Raw genomic sequence first — 27757 nt, 5'->3', positions numbered from 1 at the left:
CCAATATGCATCTAAAAAGCACGGGGTTGTTTGGGTGCGGACGGCAGGGATTCAGACCTTTAAAAAGGCAATCATCGTATTACTCATAAAAAGGAACCAACTGCCGGTACACTGAGCAAATTAAATGGATCTCAAGGGAATTCTACTGAGTGAAAATAGCCGAAGGTTCCAAACTGTACATTTACACGGCATTCTTCAAACGACAAAATTATAGAGAAGGAGAAAAAAGATCGGTGGCTGCGAGGGTTTGGGGACAGGGCCGAGAGGAAGGTGGCTGTGGCCAGAGGAGGAGCAGGAGCCATCCTGTGACCCTGTCAGTGGGGTCGTTCCACGTCCTGGCCACGGTGGTCACAGACATCTCTCTGTGTGACAAAACTGCGCAGAAGTAAAGCACATGAGTGAATGCCCGGAAAAGGGACGGCGTTTGACTGTGGTCTGAATGGAGTCACGGCGTCAGCTTCCTGGTCGCGACACTGTACTCCAGTTATGCCAGAGGCTGCCACTGGGGGAATGCAGCCCAGGCGCGTCCCGAATTGCCTCGTGTCGCTTTTCGAACCGGCACTTTCTCTCCGCGAGACCGCAGCTTTCTCGTCGCTGGCGTCAGGCTTAGCTGAGACCCGGAGAAAGCCCGGCGCCCAGACGCACAGGGCAGGATGGCAGGCGGGCGACGCCAGGTCCTCCCCGCGCCTCTCTCCCGCGCCCTGTTCAAGTGTGTGACACTTTATCGGGGAATAAAGATGCAGCCGGCCTAAGGCAAAGCGGTAGCGCCAGAGCAGGCGCGAGCAGGTGGCGCGGGCTGCGCTCCGGGGCAGGTGGCCGGGGGGACGCGGCACTGCCACACCTCCGCCGTCGCCCGCGGGTCCGGGGCGTCCCCCCGCAGCGACAGGTGCGCGGAGTCGATCGGGAGTGAGGCGTGAGGGCCCACCGCGTGTACCTCCAAGACCTCGCTCCCCGATGGCGCGGCCCGTCCCTGTGCGTGGGGACACGCGCCGCGTCGCGCGAGGCGCGGACGGAGAGGGCAGCGGCGGCCGGGGCCCGGGCGGCGGCGCGGGGGTCGCCCCGGCCGCCGGGGCTTTCTGCGCAGGAGGGGATGGGCGTGCTGAGTCACGGGTCTGTCGCGGCTCCTCACCTCTCCCCGGCCCTCCGGGGGCTAAAGCAAAAGCGAAAGCGAATGCGACTGGCGGCACAGGCGGCCCCGGGAGCGGCGCCCGCCGCCTCCAGCCGGAGCGTCCGGCTCGTGCGCGCGCGGGCGGCGAGGCCATGGCCCGCGCGCGGCTCCGGGGCTGCGGGGCCCGCGCCCTGGCCGCGCTGCTGCCGCCGCCGCTGCTGCTGCTGCTGCTGCTCCGGCTGCCGGCAACGGCGGGTAGGGAGACGCGTGCGCCCTCGGCGGGCGGGAGGGGCCCGGGGCGCCGGAGGGGGCGGCACCGGGCGCCGCAGCCGCCGCGGCCGCGAGTCGGTCGGCGAGGAAGGGGGCGTGCGCCCGCGGGACACGTGCGGGGAGCGGCGGCGCGGGGCAGAGCGCCGGGGCCGCGCCCCCACCCACGCCGGCCCCCCGGTCACCCGGGGAGGGAGCTGGGGGAGACCGGCTTCCAATGCAGCGTCCCCCCGATGTCCCCGGCAGAGGGAAAGACGCGGGGTTCGCCACGGGGGCCGCGGGCTGGAGTTCCGCAGCAACTTCGGGAGGCGAGCGAGCGCGGTCAGGAGCCCCCCGAGGAGCGCGCACGGCGCGCAGCGCACGGTCCCCGCGCGGGGCGGGGGACCCCGGCCCCTCGCGCCCTCCGACGCGAGCAGAAAGCACGGTGGGCCGCGGTGGCCCCGGGAGGGACCGCGTCCCGGGGGAGGGCAGTCGTGCCAGCCCTGCACACCTGGGGACGAGGCGGCGACTCCCCGTTCCTCAGCGGCAGGGAACCGAGAGAGCGCAGGGTGGCGGGGTCCGCGCTCCGGGCGACGGGAGGAATGGAATTCCTGATGGCTTGGGACGGGTGGCCGAGAGTAAGCTCAGCGGGGAGAATCCGACGAGTGACTGGTAGGTAGGTCTTTGGGTCTGGCTTTATCCATGTCGGAGCTCCGTCATCTCTTCAGTCCGGGAGCTCTTTGCCGCCCAGTCATTTACATCTACTCAGTCGGACCGGTTTACCCAGAACTAATGAGAGCTCCGAGCCCTCTCCCCGGAAGAATGCATGAATGCATCAACTTACAAAGCTGGCACAGAATTTGGGGGTCAGGGACCCACTGAAGGCCATCCGGGGGACTCCCCAGGGGAGTTAGCAGGCCCATCCTCTCTCTCCCTGTGTGTGTGCTCGTGTGCGTGCGCGCGTTTAAGGCACGACCCCCAAGCACTTAACATCTAGCCGGTCGGAGCAGCCCACCCAGTACTTGATCAGAGCCATCCATCCAGCTGCTGCTGGCCAGTTGGGTGTGAGCCTCATAGCTCTGCAGGATTCCGTGAGGTTTTATTTTCACAGGACTGTATTTAGATTTTTAATCCCAAATCTGGGAATCGGAGTTACATTGGTGACCTGGTCAGTCCCTCCCAGATGGCAACCAGTGTCCTGTCTGGTCCCTGCAGAGACGGGGGACCCGGGCAACTCTGTTGCACCATGTGAACGTGAGAACCCAGGACAGATGAGCTGCAGAGAGGGACACTGCCAGCAAGATCTCTAAGCTCACCCTCTAGGCACCGCCCTCGACCTCACGAAGCTATTGCTGACGTCTCGTACCTCCTGATGTTTCTCAGTTTTAACTTAACAGCTTTACTGGGGGGTAATTGACAGATAAACCACATACTTTAAATTGCACGATTTGACAAGTTTAGAGGTAAATGCAGACACTCAGGAAACCATCACCACAACCAAGAGAGTAAACATGATCATCACTACCAAAAGTTTCTTCACTTCCTACGTACTCCTGACCTACCCCGTGGCCCTGTCCCCCAGGCAACCACCTCGTGCTTTCTGTCACTACCGATTTGTTGCATTTTCTAGAACTTTATAGAAATGGAATCGTATAGTATGTGCTCTTTCTTGTCCGGCTTCTTTCACTGACAGTAGTCATTCTGAGAATTCATGCATCCATGAATTTTAATTCTAACTTGTAGCGTTAGTTCCTTTCGTTTTACTGCAGAGTCGTATGCATTGCATAGATACCACACGGTTCGCGTCTTCAGTATCCATTCACTTGTTAATGGGTGTTTTGGGTTTGGGCTGTTGCATATAGAGCTGCTGTGAACATTCACATATAGGTTCTTGCGTGGACACAGGAGTTCATTTCTCTTAGGTACAGAAAATGGCTAGGAGTGGAATGGCTGGATCACACGACACACGGATGCTTAATTTTTTAGGAAACTGCCAAACTGATTTCCAAAATAATTATGCTATTTTGCATTTTCACCATCAGTGCGGGAGACTTCCAATCCCTCCGCATCCTTGTCAGTACTTGGTATGGCCACTTTTTAAAAAACTTTTTCTTATTTGTATTTTTTCCAGCTTTATTGAGATATAATTGGCATATAACATTGTGAGGTTTAAGGTGTATAACATGGTGACTTGACATATGTATAAATTGTGAAATGTTACCACAATAAGGTCAGTTAACACAACTGTCACCTCACATAGTCAACACGTGTGTGTGTGTGTGTGTGTGTGTGTGTGTGTGTGTGTGTTTAGTTAGTCTTTTTAATTGTACCCATTCTCATAGGTATATACTGGTCTCTTATAGTTTTAATTTTTATTTTCCTAGTAACTAATTATTGAGCATATTCTCATGTGCTTATTTGCCATCTCTATATCTTCTTTGGTAAAACGTCTGGTGAAAACTTTTGCCCTTTCAAAAACTGAGTTGTATTATTATTGAGTTTTGAGAGTTCTTTATATATTCAGGCTAAAAGTCTTTTATCAGATATATGATTTGCAAGTCCGTGGCTTGTCTTTTCAGTCTCTTAACGGTGTCTGATGAAAAGCAGAAACTTTTCATTTTGATGAAGTTCAACTTATTTTTTCTGTTATGCATTATGCATTCGGTGTCATATCTAAGAAATCTTTGCCTCACCCAAGGCCACGAGAGTTTTCTTTTAGAATTTGTAGAGTTTTAGGTTTTAGATTTATGTCTGTAATTCATTTTTAATGAATTTTTTAAAATAATGTGAAGGATGGATTGAAGGTTTTGTATTGGTTCGGTTTTTTATTTGTTTGTTTTGCGTATGGATATCCAATTGTTCTAGCACCGTTTGTTGAAAAGATTATCTCTGCAGAATCGCTCATATATATATGTGTGTGTGTATATATATATATATTTTTTTGAACATCAGTGTCCCTTAATGTGTAGACAAAATATCAATATATAAAAATCAATTATATTTCTATCCATTAGGAACGAGCAATTGGAAACTTAAATTTAAACAAATGTATCATTTGCCATAACATCCAAAAACACGAAATACTTAGGGATAAGTCTGACAAAAGACTAGAAAAGATTACCTGTACACAAACCACTTGTAAGAGAAATTTAAAGATCTAAACAAATGGAGAGATATACCATGTTCGTGGATTGGACAAATCAATATCATTAAGGTGTCAAGTCTCCCCAAATCAAAATTCCAGCAGGCATCATTGTAGAAATTGACCAACCGATTCCAAAATTCTCATGGAATTACACAAGACCTAGTATAGCCGAAACAACTTTGAAAAAGAACTGAACCAGAGGAATAACACTTCTATGTGGAGACTTTTGGAGTTACAGTAATCGAGAAAATGTGGTGATGGTGTAAAGATGGACAAGGAACTAACAGAACAGAAGGCACCTGAAGATGTTTTAAGCGAGCTAAGAAGAGAAGTAGATCTGAATTATTAAATTTGCTACTTAGTAGTCTGATCCTGGTCAGACAGCATAGCGAGCAGCCCAGTCGTTATCACCGGCTGAGGACATCATATAGTCTCAGGCCTGTCCCTGTTGGCTTACGGTGATACTAGGCATGGCAAGTTGTTGCCAGTCTGTTCTTATTGAACAGGGCTGATTTGGAGGGGGATCCATCACCTTGGGCAGAAGGTCATTTACTTCTCAAAGGCCCTCACAGCCTGAAAGACGAGGATTTGTTTCACGATTAATATCCCCACTCACCAGTTCTGGTTTGGTTTGATCGTACAGAGTGTTAGTGCCCTTGGGGTGGTTATACAGCTTATGTCCTTAAACATTTTTAAGCCATTTTTCAGAACTCTGGGAAGTTTTGCTCAAACCTTATATATTTTTTTTTATTTCAAATCAGTTTTATCTAGTTGTTATTGCTTTGTGCTACTACTGATCGCACAAAAGTGATAAAATGTACCAAAAATATAGGATCTGTTGAAATCCACCTAAATGTTCAGCATTGGAAAACTGCATAAATAAAATGGAGTTGCTTTCAAATAGTATGTACCAGATGACTCCGTTTTCACTAGAAGATCTGGAAGTCGCTGTCGCCAAGCAGAGATGTCAGAGACCAGGCACATCTCACTTTTCTATCATATTTTAAATCGTGCTTGGCCAGTTAACTCGATTGGTGAGAGCGCGGTGGTAATATTTTGAATTATCTGTGTTACGAGAAGAGTAAAATAAAATTACAAAATAGTAATAAAGATCTAGAATTTGTGAGTTTTTATAATTCATTTTAAATTATAGCCGATCTCCTTGCTTGGCAGTGTTTTCATGACTATAAATTTTGAAAAAGGCTGAAAATAAGGTTCTGCAAAGTCTCTTCCTATAATGTGTGTATACTATGCATATATTTTACAATCCTTTTCAATTTTTTAAACAATTCCTTATGGCCGGAGCTGTGTGTAGGCTTCGATTACCGCTAAATGGTTGGATATTCAGGTTGTTTCAAAATGTCTGATGCTCTAAACGGCACAGAACAGGAATAATTAGATGAAAACTAGCTGTGTAGTACAAAAAGGCAAGGGGAAACACCTCAAATTCTAGAAAATTCTAAAAAATTCTAAGAAACATTTCTGGGGATATTCTTTTTTTAATCGAATCATCACTTCGACTAAGTTGTTTTGGGCTAAATCACTTTTACCAAATGGAAATTACCAAATATTATGTAACTATGTGAATAATAGTATAAAATCCCCAAGTACGTACGCTTGAAACCATATCAGTGTTACTCATGATACACAGTGAGTGTTATTTGAACATCTTCTACTTGGAGAGACGTGATTTTCTTCTGCACAGTGGGGAGCCACCGATGGTTTCTGGGCACCGGGGCATCGCTGGAGCTGAGTGGTGGAAGCGTCACTCGCGTAAATAGTGCGAAGAATGAACTGTTGTTAAGAGGGTCTGGAGGCAGGAAGCGAAGTCGGAGGCTTTTGCAATTGTTCCAGCAAGTGGTGATGAAATCCTCAGCCAAGTCGGGGTCAGTGAAGAAGAGGGGAGGGAGCACATTTCCTCCAGTCCCACGAGCATAAAACATATTTCATTCTTTCCCGTTTGTTGGCTCTTCAACCTACAGCCATACGACTCATCAAGCCTTCAAGAATCATTCCGTAAGGACTTGAATGATGATGAATTTGCCTATCACACCACAGATGGGTTGGAAAGCTCAGTTCGTGAGCCTAAGACAGAAAGAATAGAATTGGTGAGCCGAGAACAACAACCGGAGTACGGTCTATATTTACAGTCAGTGCCAGAAGGAAGTGCTTTGGTTTGACTGGCAGCTAGAAAAATTACGAGAGAGCATGGATTACCGTGAACACAGAGGCCTTTATGCTTTTGACAAGTCAGTTTCACAGTGAGCTTCTTGAGAGCAGAAATCATATCGTATACTTCTTTGTACCCTAACACAATTAGCACGTTTTAGGCATTAAATGGTAGGAGAAGAGACATGGATAAGATAAGGTAGGATAAGATAATATTGGCATGGATTCTGACTCTCCCTAAAGAACGGGAGGGGCATGCTAGCCTGATAACTTCTGAACTCTGGGCGTGAGACCAGGCGAGGGCTACTTACTCATATTAGACTATGTGAACCGACTCGATAAAGAAATCTGACTCACCAGTTCTGGGAAATAGAAAGAGATATGGCCCTAGGCACTGTTTTAATGACTTCATTTAAATGATCATTAGGACTTGTCCTCTAAGTTTTTTGGCCACTTACGAGTTTTGAAAATCTCAGAACCTTAAGTTTACTCCTATTATGTCATCCATTCTACTCTATATGTTCATAAGCCACTAACTCACTTCAGAAAACACCTGTCGCACGCCAGCCTTGCCATCGTGAGAGCACCAGAAAACGCGCCGCCTCCAAGAGCTGACAGTATCGTAAACAAGATGAGACTTGCTGACGCTGGATAGCTAGGGAACAATGTTATGAGGGCGTGAGCATACAGAGAAATTGTTATCGAAGTATCAGAAGATGGGATTAAGGCCTCTGGAAGTGACAGGTTTTTGATCCGATCAAATGCATTATCTACAAAGTACTTATGAGAGAGTCTAGCTTCGTAAAGTAAATAACTGGCTGATTGGGTTGGATGCAGATATTGATATTCTTGTGCATTCATATATTAAGTATTCGGGTATTCATCTTTCTCTGAGGGCTGTTCACCATGGAAAGACCACCAGTGGGCTTCCTGTTTCAGCAAAATGACAGTAGATATTCTGGAAAACCCTACCGCTACAAAACACCAAGAAACGACGAATAAAACGGAGCAAACATCTATTAAAATCCCTAGCCACTAAAATATGTAATCAACTACTTAAAGCTGTTGTGGGGGTTATAACATACGTAGAAGCAAAACGTGTGACAACAGACAAAGGCTGGGAAGAAAGAAGTGGAAATATATCGTTTAGGGTGGTTGTACTATATATCACCTTCACCTGAAGGTAAGCCGTGATGAAGTAAAGATAAATACAGTAAACCCTAAAGCAACCCTTAAAAGAATACAACAAAGAATTATAGTTAGCAAGTCAACAAGGGAGATGAAATGGAATCGTGAAATATACTCAAATAATGCACGACATGATATCTTCATAAAAAAATCCTATGGGATCTACCAAAGTGCTGTCAGCATAAGTGAGTGTGGCATGGCTGCAGAATACACGATTAATTTCCAAAAAGCAAGCTCCTCTGGGCGCAGGACAATGATGCTATCGGCCCGAAGAGCAGACCCTCAGATTTAACAACAGAGATGGGCTTGGGAGGAAAATCGGCGGAAGCTACAAGCAGTCACGATTTACTCAGTATCTGGCCCGGCTCGCTTTCCCTTTTAAAACGGTGGTTCTCAAACGCACACGGAGCGCCCGCCCTGTGAATCTTTCCTCTTCGGTGTGTGCCACTCATTGTCGCTATCACCCAAGAAACCTTCAGTAACGATGTGTGGCAGTGGAGTGTGGAGCTGAGAGCCACATTACCTGCTGTGAATCTAAGGGTAAGAGGAATAAGCCAGGCCGCCACCAAAGGAGGCTGCGTGAAAACTGTGAGAACTTTGGGTTCTTTCACATGCGATAAACTGTCCCAGCCACACAGGAGTCACAGCTCGGAGTCACACGATTCACGCACTAGCACTGACGACCTTCTACTGTGGCTGATGCAGCTGCCACCGCCTGGACTTTTTAAATCCCCTTGAGTGACAGGCCACACATGTTTTATTTCAAAGTGTGCCATAAACAGTATGAGCTGGAGGGGACTATTTCAAGACTTGGAAGATGTAGCACGATCTGCTGACAAAAAATCTCCAATCTGAAAACAACCTGGAAAACAGTATAAGCTGGGAAAAAGGCAACCGAGGACAGATCAAAAGGTTCAGAACATTATTTGAAATGAAAATCAGTTGGTAAACTTGAACTTGAGGACTCCTTGGGGAATAACAGTGCTTGGGAAGGGATGTAGGCAAACCAGGTACAACCCAAAGACTGGATGGGAGAGAGAGGGGGTAGAAAGGAAGGGAACTAACCAGCTACATTTCTTCTGCCTAGTAACTTTGTTCATAGAAATTCGTAGGAGATAGGTTCTTTTAGAAAAGTAGTAAGTTAAAATAATGATTATCTCGTGAGCTCACCGAAAAGTTCCAGTCCACTACAGAGGCCACGTAACTGAAAAGAGCACATTCAGGACATCAGCATGGAGTGATGAAGGATGGCACAGATATATCTATATATAACATATATTACAAAATATAATATTAGATGACAAGGTTGGAATAAGGACAAAAACAAACAATTCGCTTTCTTGAAATGAGAAAGATCAAGTGAAGCCTGGACCACTGACCCCCCCCCGGCTGTCACAGCTCAGGTATGAGGTGTGCTGAAACCCTGGGCCTGAAGGGGAGGACTTCCCGAAGTAGGACGGGAGGGTCTGACAGCTGGCCTGCCTGAAGGTACCTCGTTCCAACCACATTCTGAATTCCGAGATGGCTCCCTCTGATTCTGCTATCCAGAGAGGCCCACCTGACCAGGGGACATGACATAAGGGGTCCAGGAGGTGCGCATCCTGGGAGCCAGGTGCGTAAGTATCCGGTGGTTCTGGTAGTCATTCTCTGACAAACAAAGCTAGCCATCAGCTGCAGAGTGTGGAAACTCGGAGACTGATCTCTGGAGGAGAAGGTGGGCATCACCTGGGCAGAGGGTCAGGGCCCTGGTCCAGAAAGCGAGGCAGGCCCATCCACAGGGAGCAGGTGAGGGGGAGGGACAAAGCTGCTGGACGGGGGCCCACGGCTCATCAAAGCTGACCCCAGATCCCACCCAACCCAAAGAAGGCTCAGACTGCTGGAAATCAAACAAGGTGGCGTATCTGCAGGATGCAGAAGGAAACCAGCCTGGACACCCAGGGAATGATCGAGAGGTTTTCCAGGATGGATGGAGATTTACGTTCCAGAATCCAGAATCCTCACCACCACGTTCAGAGCTGCGGGAGACGGTCGAATTTTCCAGAAGCAGTCCCGCTCTGGGCCTAGTGCACGGTCCCATCTGGATGTGTGCGAGCTCACCTTGTCTGTGTGGGAGGAGGGCTGTTCACAGCCCTCTCAGGTAGCTAAGTCGTCAGACCGTCAGACTAGAATCGCCCAGTCCTCACACACTCCTAAACGCAGATGCGCTTCATCACATCCACAGCCTGCTGAGAGTAATTCGTGTCTCGTCCCGCAAAAGGATGTCCAGAATCCTCCCCCATGACCTTACAAGCCTTCCCAGTTTCAACTTTACCCCCGGCTGCCTCAACTTGCCCAGAGAAAGGCAAAATTCTCTGCATGTCTCACACTCATTTAGCAGGAGACGTGTCACCCTTCACATGAGTTATCTTTCTCTTGCCCTTGGTTCAACTTTAAACGCCCCCCATAACCCGTTCAGAACGCACATGTACGACTGATATTCTGCCAGTCCTCATGGGTACAGCCATTCGCCTGTGGCTAGCGGTCGCCCTGCCTGGTCCCAGTTAATGCCAGCAGCTATCCTGACTGGTCAGCGTCGAAGGGGCACTGGTCCTTAAATGTTTTTATTTTCGCCTCAGCATATATGTAATATGTGAAAAAGAATACTAAACACGCGTGTACATACCAGCTTCAGAAACAGAGCTCGACAGGAACTTTCGAAAGCGTTTTTGGCAAGTAAAACGTGGGCATCGTTAAAAATTCAGAAAGCAGAACAGGCATCCAGTGAAGTCTCTGCCATCAGATCTCTTGGTGGCCTCATCTCCGCCGTTAGTGGTGTCCTTTCGAAGAGTCTGTGTGCAGACAGAACCTGTGTATAGGTGCTGTGTCTTCTTTTTCCACTGATGGCAGCCGGTAGCGCGCAGTGGTCAGGTCTCTTTTTTCTCAGTCTGTTTTCGAGACCTTCCCACGTCAGTGCATGAAGAGCACCTTCGTCTACTGTACAGAAATAGATAATGCGTCCTCACGATGCACCTGGCCTGTCATTTACTTAGCCACCTCCTGACCATATCCAAGGTAATCCATCTCCAAGTCCTGGCTGTGATAATCGGTCCCTCGGTACGCACGCACCTCATCAACGTGCCAGTGCGTCTGTCAGGTAAATTTCTGGACGTGGAATTGCTGGGTTAGAGGGTTCGTGTGTAAGTGCTGTGACATTTATAGACAGGCAGATGGATCTGGAAGGAGAATTGTGGGGTCAAAAAGCATGTGTATTCGAGACTGCAAACAGGCCCTCACCGGGTGTTGCTGACTGAGCCACATGAAAGTCACATAGTGTATTAATCAACTTTTGGCTCTTTTCCAATTTGGGAATCGAAAGCACTGTCTTATGTAGTTTTATGTTACATATACTTCCTCGTTGTGAATGAGGTTGATTAACTTTTTACATATTTAAGAGTCTTCTGTGTTTCTTTTTCTGTGAACTGCCTGTTTATATCTTTTTTCCGTTTTTTCCATGGGATTGATAGTCTTCCATTGATTTTTCAGGAACTCTCAACACGTGAGAGAAATTGGCCCTATAGGATATGAGATGCAATTGGTTTTTTTCCATTTTGTTATGTGCCTCTTGACTTACATTGAGTTTTGCCAGAAAGATTTTTATTTTTATTTATTTATTTTTAAAATTTTATTTTATTATTAGTCTCAAGTATACGGTACATTGGTTAGACATTTATATAGTTTATGAAATGATCCCCCTGATGGCTCTTTCTCCCCTCTGGCTCTCCACCTAGCCATGACCTTCCTGCTGACTGCATGCCCCGTGCCGTGCTCCCCATCTCGGTGACCATCTGTACTTCTTTAACCCTTCACCCCATTCTCCCAGCCCCCCAAACCCCCTCCCCATGGCCATCACCAGACTGTCCTCTATATCTGTGAGTCTGTTTTTGATTAGTTTCTTTTTGTTCCCTAGAATCCACATATAAGTGAAATCACATAGTATTTATCTTTCTCTGACTTATTTCACTCAGCATAATAGCCTCTAGGTCCATCCGTGTCGTTGCAAATGGTAGGATTTCATTTTTTTTAATGGCTAATAATCCATTGTATATACGAACCATAACTTCTTTATCCAATCGTCTGTTGATGGGCATTGAGGTTGCTTCCATATCTTGGCTATTATAAATAGTGCTGCCGTGAACATAGGGGTGCATAGATCTTTAATTCAAAATGAATGATTGTTTTGGTTTTCTTTGGATAAATATCCAGAAGTGCACTTGCTGGGTCAAAAGACAGATCCATTTTTAATTTTTTCAGAAACCTCCAGACCGTTTTCCACAGCAGCTGTACCAATTTGCAGTCCCGCCAACGGTGCGCGAGGGATCCCTTTTCTCCACATCCCGCTGACACTTGTCTTGATTTATTGATGATGGCCGTTCCGACAGTGTGAGGTGATATCTCATTGTAGTTTTAATTTGCATTTCTCTGGTGATTAGTGACCTTGAACATCTTTTCATAGGTCTATTGGCCATCTATCTGTATTTCCTCTTTGGAGAAGTATCTGTTCAGGTCTTCTGCTCATTTTTTAATTGGATTGTTTTGTTGTTGAGTTGTATGAGTTCTTTATATATTTTCGATACTAATCCCTTATCAGATGTATCATAAGCGAATATCTTCTCCCAGTCAGTTGTCTTTCGTTTTGTTGGTGGCTTCCTTTGCTGTGGAAAAACGTTTTAGTTTGATGTAGTCCCATTTGTTAATTTTTTGTTGTTGTTTCCCTTGCCCGAGGAGACATAGACATATAAATTACTAGTAGCAATATCAGAGAGATTACTGCCTATGTTTTCTGCTAGAAGTTTTATGGTTTCGGGTCTGACGTTGGAGTCTTTACTCCATGTTGAGTCTGTTCTTGTATATGGTGTGAGAAGGCGGTCCGATTTCTTTTCTTCCTGCGTGTATCTGTCCAATTTTCCCAGCACCGTTTATTGAAGAGACTGCCTTTACCCCATTGCATATTCTTGCCTCCTTTGTCATATATTACGTGAGCGTCCAGCTATGGCTTTACTTCTGGGCTCTTCTGTTCCATTGATCAGCGTGTCTGGAAAGGTGTTTATTTCCGCCTGGGCTGTTCTACCTTCGCCAGCCTCGATTACCTTGAGGGCTGCACCAGCCCTGTGCCGACCCCCTGGGCAACCGGTCTCAGTAACAGGGGCGATGACTTGTTTAATGGCCACATAGACCAGGGGCTGGCAAGCTTTTCCTATGAAGAGCCAGAGAATAAGTGATTTAGACTTTGTGGGCCATCTGGTCTCTGTTGCAACGACTCAGCTCTGCAGCTGTAAAGTAAAGCAGCTATCAATAATACATAAATGAATAAAGCTGTTTTCCAATAAAACTTTATTGACAAAAGTGGGGGGTGGGCTGAATGTGGCCCAGGGGCCATAGTTTGCTGACCCCTGGCACAGACACAATTTAGGGGGGCCCTCCTCCTCTGCTTTGAGAATCTGACTGCGCCATATCGGTCTCCCCCTTAGTTTGCCCTCCATGGCAGAAAGAGTGCTTCACTTGGTTCTCTCGGCTGAGTCCCGACCTTCTCGCCTGCTCATGTCCCAGCCGCTCAGCAGAGGCCTCCTGGGGCTTCCAGACCTGAAGCCAAAATGGCAGCTCCCCGGGGGGCTGTAGGCAGCCACCGGCGTTTATGCCCTACCGCTGCCTTGGTCAGCGTGGTCGCTGCCCTTGGCCGGCGCCTCAGCCAGGGAACCACCCGGCACATACACGTTAGCAATGCCGAGGGCAATGCTTCTTCAACGTGTCCTTACAAGCTCTGGGACGGTGGGAAACGCTGCGGCAGAATTTCCCTCTGTGGGACTTTCCTGCCAACGCTCTAAGCCACCTCCACCGCAGCAGGCCAGGCTCGGCTCAGAAGCCGGCTCTTGCTCACCGCCTCTGCATGCAAGAAAGCCTAAGCACGTATCGAATTAATAGGAAAAAGGATAAAAACCATGCAGTTGTGGCGTCAGATGGGTATTAGACTTATCGGGGCGATGACTTCCTAAGTCACAGAAATGTCTAATCACTATGCTGTGCGCCAGAAACTGATATAATATTGTATGTCAACTGTAATTGAAAAATAAATGTGACATAATCATGCCGATACGTGGGCCGGGCCCTCGCCTTTTAAGAACTGAGGGCCCTTTGGGGGTTTCTTTATAGAACCCCAATCTACAAACTTGGTGCCAAGGAGGATATAGTTTACCTGTCATCAAGGCCTTATGAATGGATTCTTTCCTCGTGCTCACCGCTTTTTACATTAGGTGCATGATAAATCACACCAATTTCACTAAATTTTGCCTAGTGGGGGAAAAAAATTAATTTTTCTTCTTTGCCAGTTTTGTCATTGTTACATAAAGTAGGAAAGAAGTTGCAAGAGCTCCTACGAATCATTAAAGTCAAGTTGTCTTTAACATTTGTATTACTTACTTTTATATAAGAAAGAAATTTTTCCGAGGATGCAAAAATATCAGCAGGCTGTGATAAATAATTAATAACAAAAAGACAATAACCAATATGGAGTCCTCAAAATGCAAATGGCCCACACTTCGGTCCCTCCTTTTCTTCTTAGGCTAACACCCTTAGATGCTAATTTGCGAAACTCCTCATTTCTACCCAACAGAGCCAGAGCCCCACTGCCAGGCTTTTTAGCTGAAGTTCTGGAGTCTGAGTTTAATTCCAGCTATCATAATAGTAGAGCCATCTGGGGAAATTCACCTTGCCTCTGGCTCCTTCCAAAAAAGTGAGAAAAATTAGATAAGCCAGTTTTCCCTGTAGAAATTAAGTAAGTTGAACTCACTCACAGTAGGTCAGACTCGAGCCTGGTGTTGGGGGAAGAGGGTTCATCTATTCATTCTTTGAACGAGTATTGCTTGAGCAGCTGCTCTTGCCAGGTACTGTACTAGGGTCACGGAATATAATGTGACTTCACTCTTACCCTCTACAGTTTACAGCACAGATGGTGAGACATCTGTTCACTACATCACCTCGACATCTTAATTACAGCCGTGAAAATGACTGAACAAGGAAAGAACACAGAAATATGGGTCCTGGCTGACTGTGGGGGTGAGGGCAGGCTTTTTCCGACGAAGTGATGTCGAAGTAAGCTGGGAAGGATGGCGAGAGTTGGCCGGCCAGGAGTGGGGTCAGCGGAGGGCAGCAGGTAGGCCTGGTGAGCGGCAAGCGGGGACCAAGGGCCCGAGTGGCCAGGCCTGGCAGAACCTTGAAGACTCCTTAAGGATTTTACTTTTTATTCTAAGAGCAGCAGAAAGTCTGTCAAGACTGAAGTCATCTCCTGGGCGTTTCTGAGGCTGAGGCTGGCTGCCCGGAGGCTATTGCCGTGGTTTGGGCAAGAAGCTCAGAGGCTCCATGCGGGTGGGGCGGAGGAGAGCGAGAGAGATGGATGGATACCTCTGAGAGAGACTGAGCCAAGATGATGGCAAGCAGAGGGTGAGACAGAGATCACGCCTCGGTCCCCAGCTCTGCTGGATGCCTGGCACATGAGGCAAGGCTCCTGGAAGGCTCCTGAACGCACCGAAATCTGTTCACCTCTCCCCTCGTATCTGCATTTTTGCAGGCACCACGTGCTCGACTCCCACGTCCATCGAACACGCAAACATCCGGGTCAAGAGTTACAACGAGAACTCCAGGGAACGGTATATCTGCAACTCTGGTTTCAAGCGTAAGGCTGGTACGTCCAGCCTGACTAAGTGCCTGCGTAATGAGGACACAAACGTGACCGAGTGGACGATCCCCAGTCTCAAGTGTGTCAGTAAGTAGCCGTCCCGGCACCGTTCCCCCCACCCCGCCCCCCCACCGCCCCACCCTCGCCAAGGCTGCACAGTGGGAAGAGGCCATCAGAGGCCGAGAGATTTGTGTTGAGGTCTGAGCCCAAATAAGCTGATGAACCTCTAAACAACACCTTCTAGAGATGGAAAGACATGGACTTTGGGGTCCAAATCCTGGCTCAGCCACTTAGCGTCTGTGGGATTTCAGGCAAGGACCTTAACACCTCAGAGCTCTTGGTTCCTCATCTAGAAAATGGGCCTGATGGCAACATTGTGGCTTGTAGGAAGATCAAGTGAAAGCTGGTAACTATTAACTATTATTAACACCAGTGTGTTAATATTATCGTAGCAAGAGTTTGCCTACAGACAAGAATGTGTGTGCAAGCATGCTTGCTTCCCAGAAAACCTTGCCAATTTCTCCCAAGGAGACAGGCACAGGGAAAGAATACATAAATAACATTCTTCTCCGCTGGTACTCACCCCACGAGCCTGGGGAGGTACCCAGGGCGGGGATGTCTCCAGAGCAAGTGTAAGGGAAAGTGGCTAAAGTCGACTTAAAACAAAAAACAAAAAAAAAAAAAAAAGATCTACAGCTGAATAGCCATGCCAGAAGGAGCTGGACAATCTGGGGGTGGAAGCCAATAGTGCCATTTCCAGGAATACTAAGCCCCTTACTCTGGAAAAATAAAGATTAACCCATGGCCTTCCAAGAGAATTCCTGTTTCACATTTATCACACGCTTGGTGCATGCCAGCAGTGAGCTAGACACTTTCTGAGATGACATTTGTGAAAATTCCCAACTTCTCTATGGGGAATCAGACGAGAAGGGGTTGCTCTACAGCAAGATGACTCTGCTGTGGGATTCTTTGGATAACCAGACTTTCCCATGGAATCTGTAGTGTTTAGGTCAGTGCTTTTCCTTCCCCATGTGACTGTCACGTGAACATCAGAGGCAGGGCCAGGGGGAAGCCTTCTACTTGTTGCAGAGGACTCAGGGCCCTGTCTCTGGACTGCCTTTTCAAGGATGCTTATAGAGCCCTGGAAGACGGAGACAGCGCCTCCCTCTGGAGAAAAAGCGACACGGTCACACCATTGATCAAAGACACAGGGTTCTTCTCCTGCGATGCAGCCCCCCCCTCCCCCGCCGCTAGCAGGGGCATCTGTTTCGGCCCATCCACGTGGCCCTGTGGGCCTTGGAGATGAAGGAACCGATGCCCACGTGCCGGCACGCCTGCCGCCTGCCACGTTCGCGTCTGTGTGTGCATTCGCGTGGGAGCCACGGGCTCAGAGACGCTGCTTATTTCTCGTGCTTCTGACCCACCCTAGGAAGCCAGATGCGTCTGCTCTAAATTTGTGTATTTATGTTCTTACTTAACAAACATCCAGTTCTGAAGCCACCCCAGGTTCCACGCTCAGGATCGTAAATGCCCTGTGGTTGTCCTCTCTCTAGGAGACCGCTCCCTGACTCCCCAAAGGCCACCCTCCACAGTCGCACCGGCCAGGGTGACCCCAGAGCCAGACAGCCCCTCCCCTTCTGGAAAAGGTAGGAATGCTGGAGACTGTTTGAGGACTTCCATTCCCTAACGCTCAGGATCCCGCAGATCCCTCGGGCTCGTGGGCCACTGCTGCAGCTCCATGACAGACTTATATCACAAAAAAAACCTTTAAGTCAAAATTAAAAATTTACTTCCTCTTAACTTTCTCTTTTAAATCAAAGGTGCTTGATAGCCAGGTTTCGCACGTGCATAATTTATGGTGGTTTAAAATCCACTATACTATGTCAGATCAAACTTCATCGTAGACTCATAGCCTCGTCAAGAACAGGAGAAGGTCTGAGGTTTTGCGTGTGTTCCCCATGGCCGGTGGAAAACACCGCGCTCCTGGATCAGACTTGTGGCAATGGCTTTGTAACGCACATAAACGTCGAGTCACCATGTGGTACACCTAACCCTGATAGGACACCGTGTGTCAGTTATAAACTTTTTTGAAAAGCAACAACGAGAAGCAATGCATGCCACGAGTTCTGATTCTAGGAGCTCTGTGTTAAAAAAAAAAAAAAAGAAAAGAAAGGAAAAAGAGGAAGAAATGACGCTCCGAAATCCGAGAGACCCAGGCAGAACCGCCTCCCGACAGTCTCGAACTCGGCAGGTTGACCGCGACGGCCGTGAGGTGAGGCAAGGCGCAGAGCTGCCTGCCGACGACCCACATCCCCACTGGGTCCCGGGGAACCATCCACCCCAGTTTCTCCAGCACTGTCCTGATGTTAAGAAAATTCAGTCTCGGATGCTACATATCGTGGGGCCGTGTGCCCTGCACCGTGTGGGACCCTGACTTTACGCTTGGCCCTGGGCTTTCGTGTGTCCCGCCAGCCAGCGTGGGGCTCCTCCCGGCCCGCATCTCCTCCTGCCCCCGGCACATCGCCCTGCTATGTGCACCTGCACCGCCCGGGCACGCCTTCGCGAGAGCGCTGGCTCCTCACGTCGGCTGCCCGTGGGGATCGCCTCGGAGCAGCCTGGGCGGAAGGGTTCTAGAAGCTCCCAGGCGCTTCTTCAATAGCCAAAGCTGAGAGCCACTGCTGAAAAAAGTTTTCCTTCTAGTTACCTCGTTGGCTACAAACAGAAGGAAGAGGTTGACGCGCTGGTTGTGTTTAAGTTCGGGGTAATTCTAAACCGCCTGTGACCTGCATCCCACCTGGTTCACCCGACTGGTGAGAATAATCAGGCGGCCTGTCCCAGCCCTGCCAGACACTCGGCCAGACGAAGCTGCAGGGTCGCTGCCTCGGCCGCGGGTGCCATGCGCGCAGGGTGACGGCGACGCTCCGCACAGCGCCTGGGGTGTGGGAGCGTGTGAGGTGGTGACGAGGGATCAAAGGGCGGAGGACGGCTCACAGCACACGTGGCCGGGAGCGCAGGGGACAGCGGCCCGGAGACAGTGGCCGATGGCCAGGAGACAGTGGCCGATGGCCAAGCATGCTGAGACCGAGGCAAAGCCAGGACGCTCTTCGAAAACTTTCTAGAGTTCAGAGGGGCCAAATCTCAGGCTCCCCTTATTTAGAAGTTTTGTGCAAACATGTAAAAAAAAAAAAATGAAAATCGGCATCCCAGATGTCTCTGGCAGAGACAGTTCTCCTCGTTTTTTTGAGGTCAGTCTTCTCCAGTGAACAAGCCTGGATCTACTCCGCCCTCTGGGACCTTTCTTTAACTGACATGACGTGACTCCAGCATTCGCAAAAGGCACATGGCCGTTCCAGGCGGATGGATGACTGTGTCACACACCGAAGGGACTTTCCTAAGGAACGTGGAGTGTGCGCTGGGGAGGGTGTGCGGGAACAGTCTCCTCTCTGCAGGTGCATGTTCACACGATTCCAGAAACGGTAAGTACTTGCTCCGTCCCAGCAGGTGTGTGGGGGTGGGGCGGGCTCACGAGCGCAGGTGTTAAGCTCACTGTCTTCCGGAGCTGAGAAAGACTCTGTTCTCAACATTTATGTCCTCTGTGTGTTGCACCTCCCTACAGAGCCCGCTTTCACTTCCAAGTCGGATGTCGCAGTGGCCACAAAGCAGGCCGTGGTACCAGGCGTGGGGCCGATGCCATCGGAGCCTCCTTCTGCAGGAAGCCCGGGGACCGTGAAGAGGGAGCCCTCCCAAGCACCGCCCCAGACGACGGCAGAGGTCGTGGGGCACACTCCCACCTCCTCCCTCGACAAGCCAGGTTGGCGATGGCCTTGCCCAGTTTAGGAGGGGCAGCTGTGGTGTGCGTGGCATCACCTCCCCCGCCCCCGCCCTCCAAGGTCAGCAGCCCCCCGCACCTGCTCTCGGCCGCAGCCGCCGGGCTCTGGTCTCTCACCTCCATGCTCTGCCCCGGCGCCGTCCTGCCAGAAAAGAAAGTCCGTCTCCCAGACGTGACAAGGCTCGGCGTATTAACCCGCTTTGCCGAGAAGCTGAGTCACGTGTGCCTCCTCTCAGTCCAGAGGACAGAGGATGGCCTCCGCCACCTGGAGTCGTGACCTGTAGGATGGTGGTGGTGGGGGGGGGCTCTCGTAAGCGGCCTCCCCTGTAAGGGCCTATCTGGTTCTTCACAGCATCTGAATGCCTCGCTTGCTCTTTGCTGCAATGAGCCTGGTTTGCCAGCCGCGACTCTCTCTCGAGGCTTTCGGATGGGAACCGCATGGTCGAAAGTTTCTCCCGCTTTGAGAGAAATGAGCGCCTTTAGGGCTACGCTGTAACTGAGCCGCGATATTCTCTCTGCAGGTGCACGTTCGTACAGTTTCACCGACGTCACGGGTAAGTATTTTCCCTTGTCCCGGCAGCGTCGATGCCCAGGGGGCCCCAGTCCCGGGGAGCTGCACGGTCCTGGCCCCTGCCTGCCATCCCAGCACGGCCACTGGCAGCTCCCTCTGCCACTCAGTGTAGACAGTAGTTTCCACGATCACCCCGTTTCTGGAATTCTTTATTTGCCGTCGCTCCTTTCGCCGTCCGGCTCCCGATGCAGAGACCGGAGTCGACGCATCGCACCAACGGCCCGTCCAGCCGCCGGGTTCTACTCAGCAGAGCCGGACTTCTGTCCAGGGCTCATTAGGGAACCGTGAGGGTGGCTGTCACCGAGGCGACGTTTTGCTGCCACACAGGCCGCACTCTTCCCGCACGGGGCGTCGGCACAGACGGCGAACCTGTTCGGATTTCTGTCTGAAAGGCTTCTTTCTACAAAGATGCACACGACGCTGAGGCGAGGAGACGGGGGAGAATGTCCCAGGGAGTCCAGGGCGGACAGAGAAGGATGAAGGGAGGAGGGAGACACACGAGTAGTCGGAAAGGGCCTAATACTTTCGTCCGACAGGTTTTCGATGAACCGAAAATCCACTCTAATTTCACATGGGCGAAAATTATTTCTATTTTCTATTTCCAAGTTTTCCCGCGAGAGAAGGATTTACATGTTTGTGGCTGCATTTTATCTACATCAGTGTCATCTGGGGGAAAAAACCAAGTAGCTTTGTATCCAAGCTAATCAGCTCATCAGCAGTTAGTTGATTAGAACGGTTTTAAAAACAGTCACGACATGTGCGCAAAAGCGAGACATTTTAGAAGGGCTCTTCGGAGAGTATTTTCGTGGAGACACTGTGGCATTGAACGAGAGGACATTGAGACAAAAACACGTTTATCATTTAAGGGGAGGCCTCTGACTGCAGATCCCCTTGCTGGAAGGAAGCGGAGGTGTCTGTGTCCCTTTCAGAGTCAGGCTGTATGTGGCGCAGGGTCCATGATGCCCCGCAGTTAGGATTTCTACTTTCGCTGTTCTGCATTTTGCTTTCATTCAGTGCTCGATCGTGGAGACCCTTCCATACCAATACACAAATACCCCGTTCTTTTCAACAGAAATAGTCCCTTTTATGGATCTGCCGCAGTGTATTTAGCCAACCTCCTCTTCGGACACGTGACTGCTTGTATTCTTTGGCTGTATTACAAAAAAATGATGGTGAAATCTTATATCATCTTGCATATGTGCAAGTATGTCTGTAGGATAAACTCCTACACATAAAATTTGGGGGCCATGTTTCCTACCTAGATTTTCAAACTATTACAGGCTGTAATCTATAATATGTTTTTTCTAATTCATGTCTTTCATGAGATTATCAGAAACTCACTCCCTAATTCTGAAATGTAATGTAATAAACATTAACTGGACACCTACAATAGATAAAGATAGTTATGTGCAAAAAAACTGTGAAAAGACAGAGATTTAAAAGAAAAAAAACTTGAAATCTTTCATATGTATGCATAAGAGTTTCTTCTTTCAGGCTGCCTTAATATAAAGACAGGCACGTAAACAGCTAAGTGTAAGACAGAACAAGTCATTATCAACAAGGAGATGAAAACTAGATTTATTTCTTTGTGTGTTATTGAGTTTCATCTGCTAACCGGGTAGAAACGAAAATGGAAATCACGCTAATTTTCTAAAAACATTTATTTAGTGATAGTGCCTTCAAACTATGTTATATATAGTCCCAGCCACCTCAGGTACATGTGGCAGGGGTACACACCGCTCCCTGGGCATCAGTGGGCGCTGCTGTTACCCCATGAATAAGCGATCAGTTGAGCTCATCTCTGTAAGAAAATAAAAATTCCTTTGCCATAGAGAGCGCTCAGCAAGTGTCAGCTGAATGTTTTAATCAGCCCATTGATTCTTCCAATACCATCACATTCGCCTTTTTGAAAATATAAGGCCATAAAAAGATATTACAACTTTTAAAAGTTGCTTTTTTTAGTTCAACAGAAAATGGTAAAGAGTAGATAGCTCAGTAAATATTGAATGAATGAGCAAATGCGTAAGTGAATTAGAAGGCTTTAACATTTAAACAAAATCTTCAAGAAGTGTGGCTTATCATCCCCTTGTCTTAAATATCTGCTGGCTCCCTTGGCAGCCCTTTTGATTGGTGACTTTATTCAATTATTCCTTCCGCTATCTGGTCTCCAAACGTTGACTAAGCTATTCTTGAAGAGTTCGGATTGTAAAATAAAAGGTGAAAACGTCGCCTCTGACAGCGTTCACACGGCCATATCCATTTAGTGCACTGAGAGTGAAGAGTTCAGGTTTCAGAACCTAGTGTTCCTCTGTCTTTCAGATCTAAGATGGACTTGCAGCGGTCGATATGAGCTACCTGTGTATCGTTCAGTCCCCGTAAACTGAGTTCTACTTTGTGCCAGGCATTGTCCTGAGCGGCAGTGAAATGCAGATGTCTCATTAAAAAGCCAGTGGCACTTTAAGCTCATGCGCTTCAGCTCGTACAATGTTTACAGTTTGATTTGATCCATTAAGTATTGACTCAGGACCTGCTCTGAACCCAGCCCTTACGCCGTGCTTAGCACAGTAAGAGACAGAAAATAAGCCACTGCCCAGGAACAATGAATTGACAAGTAAGTTTTCTTACTTGAAAACTGCTGCCACCAGATGTGGGCACTCGCGCACTCTGGTCAGGGTGCCATCAGAAATACGTACTATTCCCCGACTGACCCAGTTGGCAGGTCGACTGCTAAGGACTTACATACTGCAAGTCCCTGTATATTCACTTCTCGGCCTCAGACCCTACACAACGCTCACTGTAGCTCGAACTCAAGGCAGGCAGCTAGCTACTGGCCTCCTGTGCAATAATCTATTTTTTTCTCCTCTCTCTCCCAGACTCGAATCCAGCTCTCTCCTCCACTGTCTCACCAGACGTTTCTCTTTCTCTCTAATCAGTGCACCCCTCGAGGAAACACAGAAGGGTAGAGAACGTTGGCAGCCGATACATTAATCTATCGTTTTAGTGATTCTGGTTTTGATTTCTTTAGGTCAGGATATAATTGAAGAAGAGGCCAAATCATGGACTTCAAATGGCTTTGTTTGTATCATTGGCTCAGGGATCCTCTCCTCGCTTGAGTGAGAGTCTGCAGTTTTTATTCTCATGAAAAAGAAACAGGAAGAAGCATTGTGAAAGTAGAACTATTGTTTACATCAACTTGCCTTTTCCAATAAACCGTGGCATGCAGAGTAAATGCATGCCAAGCCGATTAGTCAATGTGATAAGTTCACCAGAGGCTACAGCCTCTCTGCTAAAACAAAAATATCTCTGGCTTTTAATTGTACTGATGATTAATGTCAAGTCTGAAAAGTCAAAATGTCTTTCACCGATTTCCCATGTTTTCTGTTACTTCTTTGGGAACAACTTATCTGGGCTTATTTTTATTGAATTAGGTGCAGGTAGTTTGATTTTACAGCCTTACCGTTTCTTCTGATTACAGTGTCATTGCAAAAGTGTCAGGAAGAAAACTTTTTAAAAAAGAAAATCAAGATGATCTAAATCCCATCATTATTTAATTCTTTCGTATATATCCTTTGAGACTTTTCTGTGCATATGGGCACACGTGACTTACTGGAGATTATTTCTGGTTCATTTTTATCTCAACCAGCTTTTTTCACTTATTAATATATTTTTTTCACTTATTAATATATTCTTTCCATATTAATATAGATTCATTTCATAATGTTTAAAGGACGAGTAATATTCCACTGTTTGTGTGTACCACATTTTAACCAATTTTCTAGTGATGAGAAATGCAGATCCACATTTCAAACTTATTTTAAACAATACTTCGCTGAATATTTCTATCTATTCTTTTCCGTTTCCTTAGAATAAATTCCTAAGAACTTGAATTAGAGAATCAGAGGGCATAGCCTTCTCTAAAGCTTTTAGAAAAACCGCACGCGTTTACACTCCTACCCGGAGGAGAGTCTGTGTGCTTCCCCACAGCCGTGAATTTCGTCAGTTTTCAGTAGGGCTGTGTTTCGAAGGCCGAGCTGTGGGAACTATCCCTACAGGCAAGGCTTTGTGCCTCTGTAGAAGCTTGCCGGTCTGGGCGATGGATGTGACTCATGGTCCACAGCGACACAGCTGCTCCCCAGATGTCCGGGGCTGTCCCTGGCTCATGGGGCAAGGAGGTCATTTTTGCAGAGAGCTTTCACAATATTAAGGTTTACTGGCCAAATCTGCCTGGAGCTTGTTATTGATGCAAGTGTTTTAAAATAGTTACGTTTGCCCTGCCATCGGGTTATGCTTCCATACGAAGACCCCGCACTGTCCCATCAGTCTCGAATGCTGTCACGGCCACCGGCCCTCCACCCTTAAATTCCCCCGGCACCCCGTGCCACGCCGCGCCTCTCGCTCAAAGCACGTTTCTTCCTTTCCCGAAGCATTCCGTCATTGTCCCCTCATCCGTAAGACCTCTCTGTGACACCTCCTCTTTCTCCTACCGCTCACTCCTCCTCTGCCATAGAAAGTAGCAAATAACTAACGATGATGACCCTGGGAGAGAAATAGCATCGCATGCTATTGCTTCCAAACCGGGGTTCTGCGAAGCTGCAGAAAAGGGGACAGTGGTGACAAAGGACAACCGAGAAAGACCCGTGCCGTGTCTATGTTCTTGGCTCTGGGTTCAGCAGCAGGTATTTCTTCCCGCGAAGTGCTGGCCGCCTCTGCCTCACGCTTCCACCCCGGCTTCTGATCTCCGAGGCTCTTATTTCCCCTCCTGACCTACCCTCGTCCCTGCCGATCGCCGTGTCACTTCTCCCGGGGAGGACAGGCATCAGGAGCAGGGGACCTGGGATGGTGTGAATGGAGACGGTTTGGACTGGCAGCCTCCGTGGGAAAGGGCTGCATTTTTGCTCGGGTGTAGAATAGAGCGAAGTAAGTGTTGTTAACGAGCGGGTTGGGAAGGGCGGGGAGCTTTCTGCAGGGACGAAGACCGGAAAGGCTTTTCGGGTTCTTGGAGGCGAATCCGCGACCGGGCCCGTCAGTCAGCCCGATGCCAGCTTCATTCCTTTCTTCCACAGTGGCAGTCCCCATACTTGTCGTTGTGCTTTTCGGAGCAACCATTGTGGTAATCCGTGTGGTGCGTTGCAGACAATCAAGGTGAGTGGCACAGGGGGGGTGACACGGGACACGATTCTCCCTTCCCTCGGAGAGAAGAGCCCCTCACGGGGAGAACCCGCTCCCCACCACAGACACGGGCTCCCCCTCGCAGCCCCTTCTGGGTTCCCCAAGAACAGTGTCGCAGCCGAGCAGTCCCTGAGCCAGGCCTGTAGGGCCCTTCACTTTCCAAAGCAGGGCGCTCGTCAGAGATGGGGTGGCCTGAGCCTAACTGGTGACATGGGGCACGTTCACCAGGAGCCACCTCAGAAGGAAAGAGTACGCCAAATAACCAGTTTGATGGATATGTAATCGATTCTGAGGATATAGTCATGAACGTATTTTTCTTGAACACACATTAAATATGGATATACTTTCTTACAAATATACGAAGTTTATTTGTTGAACATAAACTTTCAGTTACTAGTCATAAAATACTGTTTTCTAAATACCACATCAATATAAAGATTACACCGTCCTTCTGGCCTAACTTTGACAAATGAACATTTCGTGAAATGCTACTATAAAGCCAAAACGAAAAATAGTCATCTAAAAACTGACATAAACCTTCAAAAGCTGTTCATGCCATCTCGACCGATAAGAAATGCCATAAACCTCATGAACAGTTTAGAAATTAACAAACTAAGGTTTATATAGTACTCAAAATTTGTCAAAACGATCCAAAAAATGCTGAAACACTGGCAAAATGACTTTTAAAAGGATTTTCAGAATATCATAATCTCCATATACAATGCTATATTTGGAGTTATATTTTTAAGACATGACTAACTATATTCATTGACTCTATTAAAAAAGACTCTATACAACCTTTTAAAAGAATAACACATTAAAAATATATTCTTAAAAAGAGTTAGTAAATGCGATATATACATGAGCGAAAAATATGCTCATGAGAGGAAAATATCAATATTCACCGGCTATATTAAAGAAATATTCATAAATCTATCTTTAAGAACTGGTGAACCTCCAAGAAGCTCAAAGTGCTTACTTTAAAATGCCTGAAAAAAGCTGCCCACCCTCAGGAGGTGGGTTGAATAACCCCTGGAAGGAACCGCTGGCCCAGACTCGTGGCCCAGAAACGCATCCCTCGACGACAGACCGGGAGACGTGGACTATGGGTTCCGCCTTCCCGCTCGGTTACTTGGGAACCGAGTCGCATATGCGTCTGTTTATTTAACACCAGGTTCAAAGCTCCATAAATGTTACATCATCTTTATCGAGATTATCACGCCCAGCTTGGCGGGGCTCCTAGCTGCTTCCTCCCGCTCTCGTCCCCAGCGCTGGCACCCGCTGGCCCTTCGGCAGGTCAGCAAGGCAGGAGAAGTTGCTCTAGCTGCACTGGGCGCCTTGTCTGGTGGGCGAGGGGGTTAAAAGTGCCAAGACGGGATTTAGACACTATCTGTGAGTGGAGGCGACCTAAGTTTTTTTCCCGCCTGAGTGTTCTGATAGGGGCGGTTTACTCAATTTGAGTGCGACATGCTTGTCTTTTCAAAACGGTTGAATGATCTGCTTCGCAGGCAGACTTCCTGGACGCCCGGTGTTGAAATGGAAAATATAGAAGATATGCCAATGACTGGAGGAACTGATGGCAGAGACGACACAGAAAACCGCCATGCCGTCTAGGAAACTCCGGGGGACAACCAGGGCCCACAAAAGCCGGAGCGAAGGCGCCAACTCCACTCTGGCTGCAGGGGACCTCGAAAAGACACAAAGGGTTGGCGTCGGAGAAAAGCCTGCGAGGATGGTAAAATGTCCTGGCGTCATTTTATCCACTGGGTCTAGCTGAGGTCCCGCCTGTAAGAGCAGGGTCTCCGGCCTCAGGATGGAAGCTGCCTGCCCGCCCCGCCCCGCCCTGCCTCAGGTGTAGGGCTGACCCGAGTCCGCAAAGTCTCAGGCGGTGAAGGCCTCAGGGCTTCCTGTCAGGACTTTATTTTCTTACATTTATTCAGGATAGCTTACCTGCTGGACTGTCTTTTCCGTCCCTCATCCTGCCTTGTGGTTTACAGAGAAAAGAAGTATACCGAAAGTTCTAAGCGAATGACTAGGCCTCCCTGTCTCAGGGGTGTCTGCGAACATGACACCAGCATTTCAGCTCCTAAAACTCCCTCCAGCCGGGTGCTCTGCACGCATTCAAAGGGAGCAAAGAGATATCGTGCTCCATGAATGCTCTCGATTTAAGGATTCGAAAAGAAAACTGAACTCAGTGACATTTTCCATATATATGCATTGATATTTATACTTCCTTATCTATTATATCGAGATGTTAGATGATGTGCATTTTGAAACTGTGCCTTGTATGAACAAAATAAAATGTCTATTTTCAATTTTAAAAATGCACTCAAAGAATCAATGAAAGGAAATGTATACAAGGAAAAAAGAGGAGAAAGAGCTGGAATGCAGAGCCCAGCTTTTTGTAAAAGGTAAAAAACAAAAATCTTGCCTAAAGCTGGATCAGATCACAGTTTTGGAGAATTTCTAACGTGATTTCCACGTGAGAAGCGACACGTGGCAGGTACACCTGGCACACACGGCCCCTCGCTCTGCGTGGTTCTTCTCTTTCTTTGCTGTTTCTAACATCTTTAAGAGAAAATCACGGGCCTAACCCCTCCTTCTCATTTTGTAGATGAGAAAAC

General features: G+C 48.2%; 1 protein-coding gene across 1 annotated transcript; it reads left to right on the top strand.

Annotated features, from left to right (window-relative positions):
• The first annotated feature begins 954 nt into the window (after nt 1–954).
• On the top strand, nt 955–27461 carry IL15RA (interleukin 15 receptor subunit alpha). Its single transcript, XM_039872436.1, has 7 exons — nt 955–1363; nt 15457–15651; nt 17118–17210; nt 19181–19375; nt 19915–19947; nt 25028–25106; nt 26642–27461. The coding sequence occupies exons 1-7, from the start codon at nt 955–957 to the stop codon at nt 26745–26747; spliced, it is 1110 nt and encodes a 369-aa protein (XP_039728370.1). The 3' UTR covers nt 26748–27461.
• The last annotated feature ends 296 nt before the right edge of the window (nt 27462–27757 follow it).

Source organism: Pteropus medius, unplaced genomic scaffold (genome assembly GCF_902729225.1).
Source record: "Pteropus medius unplaced genomic scaffold, Ma_sr-lr_union100, whole genome shotgun sequence".
Taxonomy (NCBI): domain Eukaryota; kingdom Metazoa; phylum Chordata; class Mammalia; order Chiroptera; family Pteropodidae; genus Pteropus; species Pteropus medius.
The sequence above is the reverse complement of the archived record's forward strand: the minus strand, read 5'-3'. Positions and strand labels throughout refer to the sequence as shown.

Coding starts and splice junctions, on each gene's coding strand:
- IL15RA (XM_039872436.1), top strand. CDS start 955: ATGGCGCGGCCCGTCCCTGTGCGTGGGGACACGCGCCGCGTCGCGCGA. Junction 1,364..15,456: donor CCGGCTGCCGGCAACGGCGG/GTAGGGAGACGC, acceptor GCATTTTTGCAG/GCACCACGTGCTCGACTCCC. Junction 17,211..19,180: donor CCCCTCCCCTTCTGGAAAAG/GTAGGAATGCTG, acceptor ACCTCCCTACAG/AGCCCGCTTTCACTTCCAAG.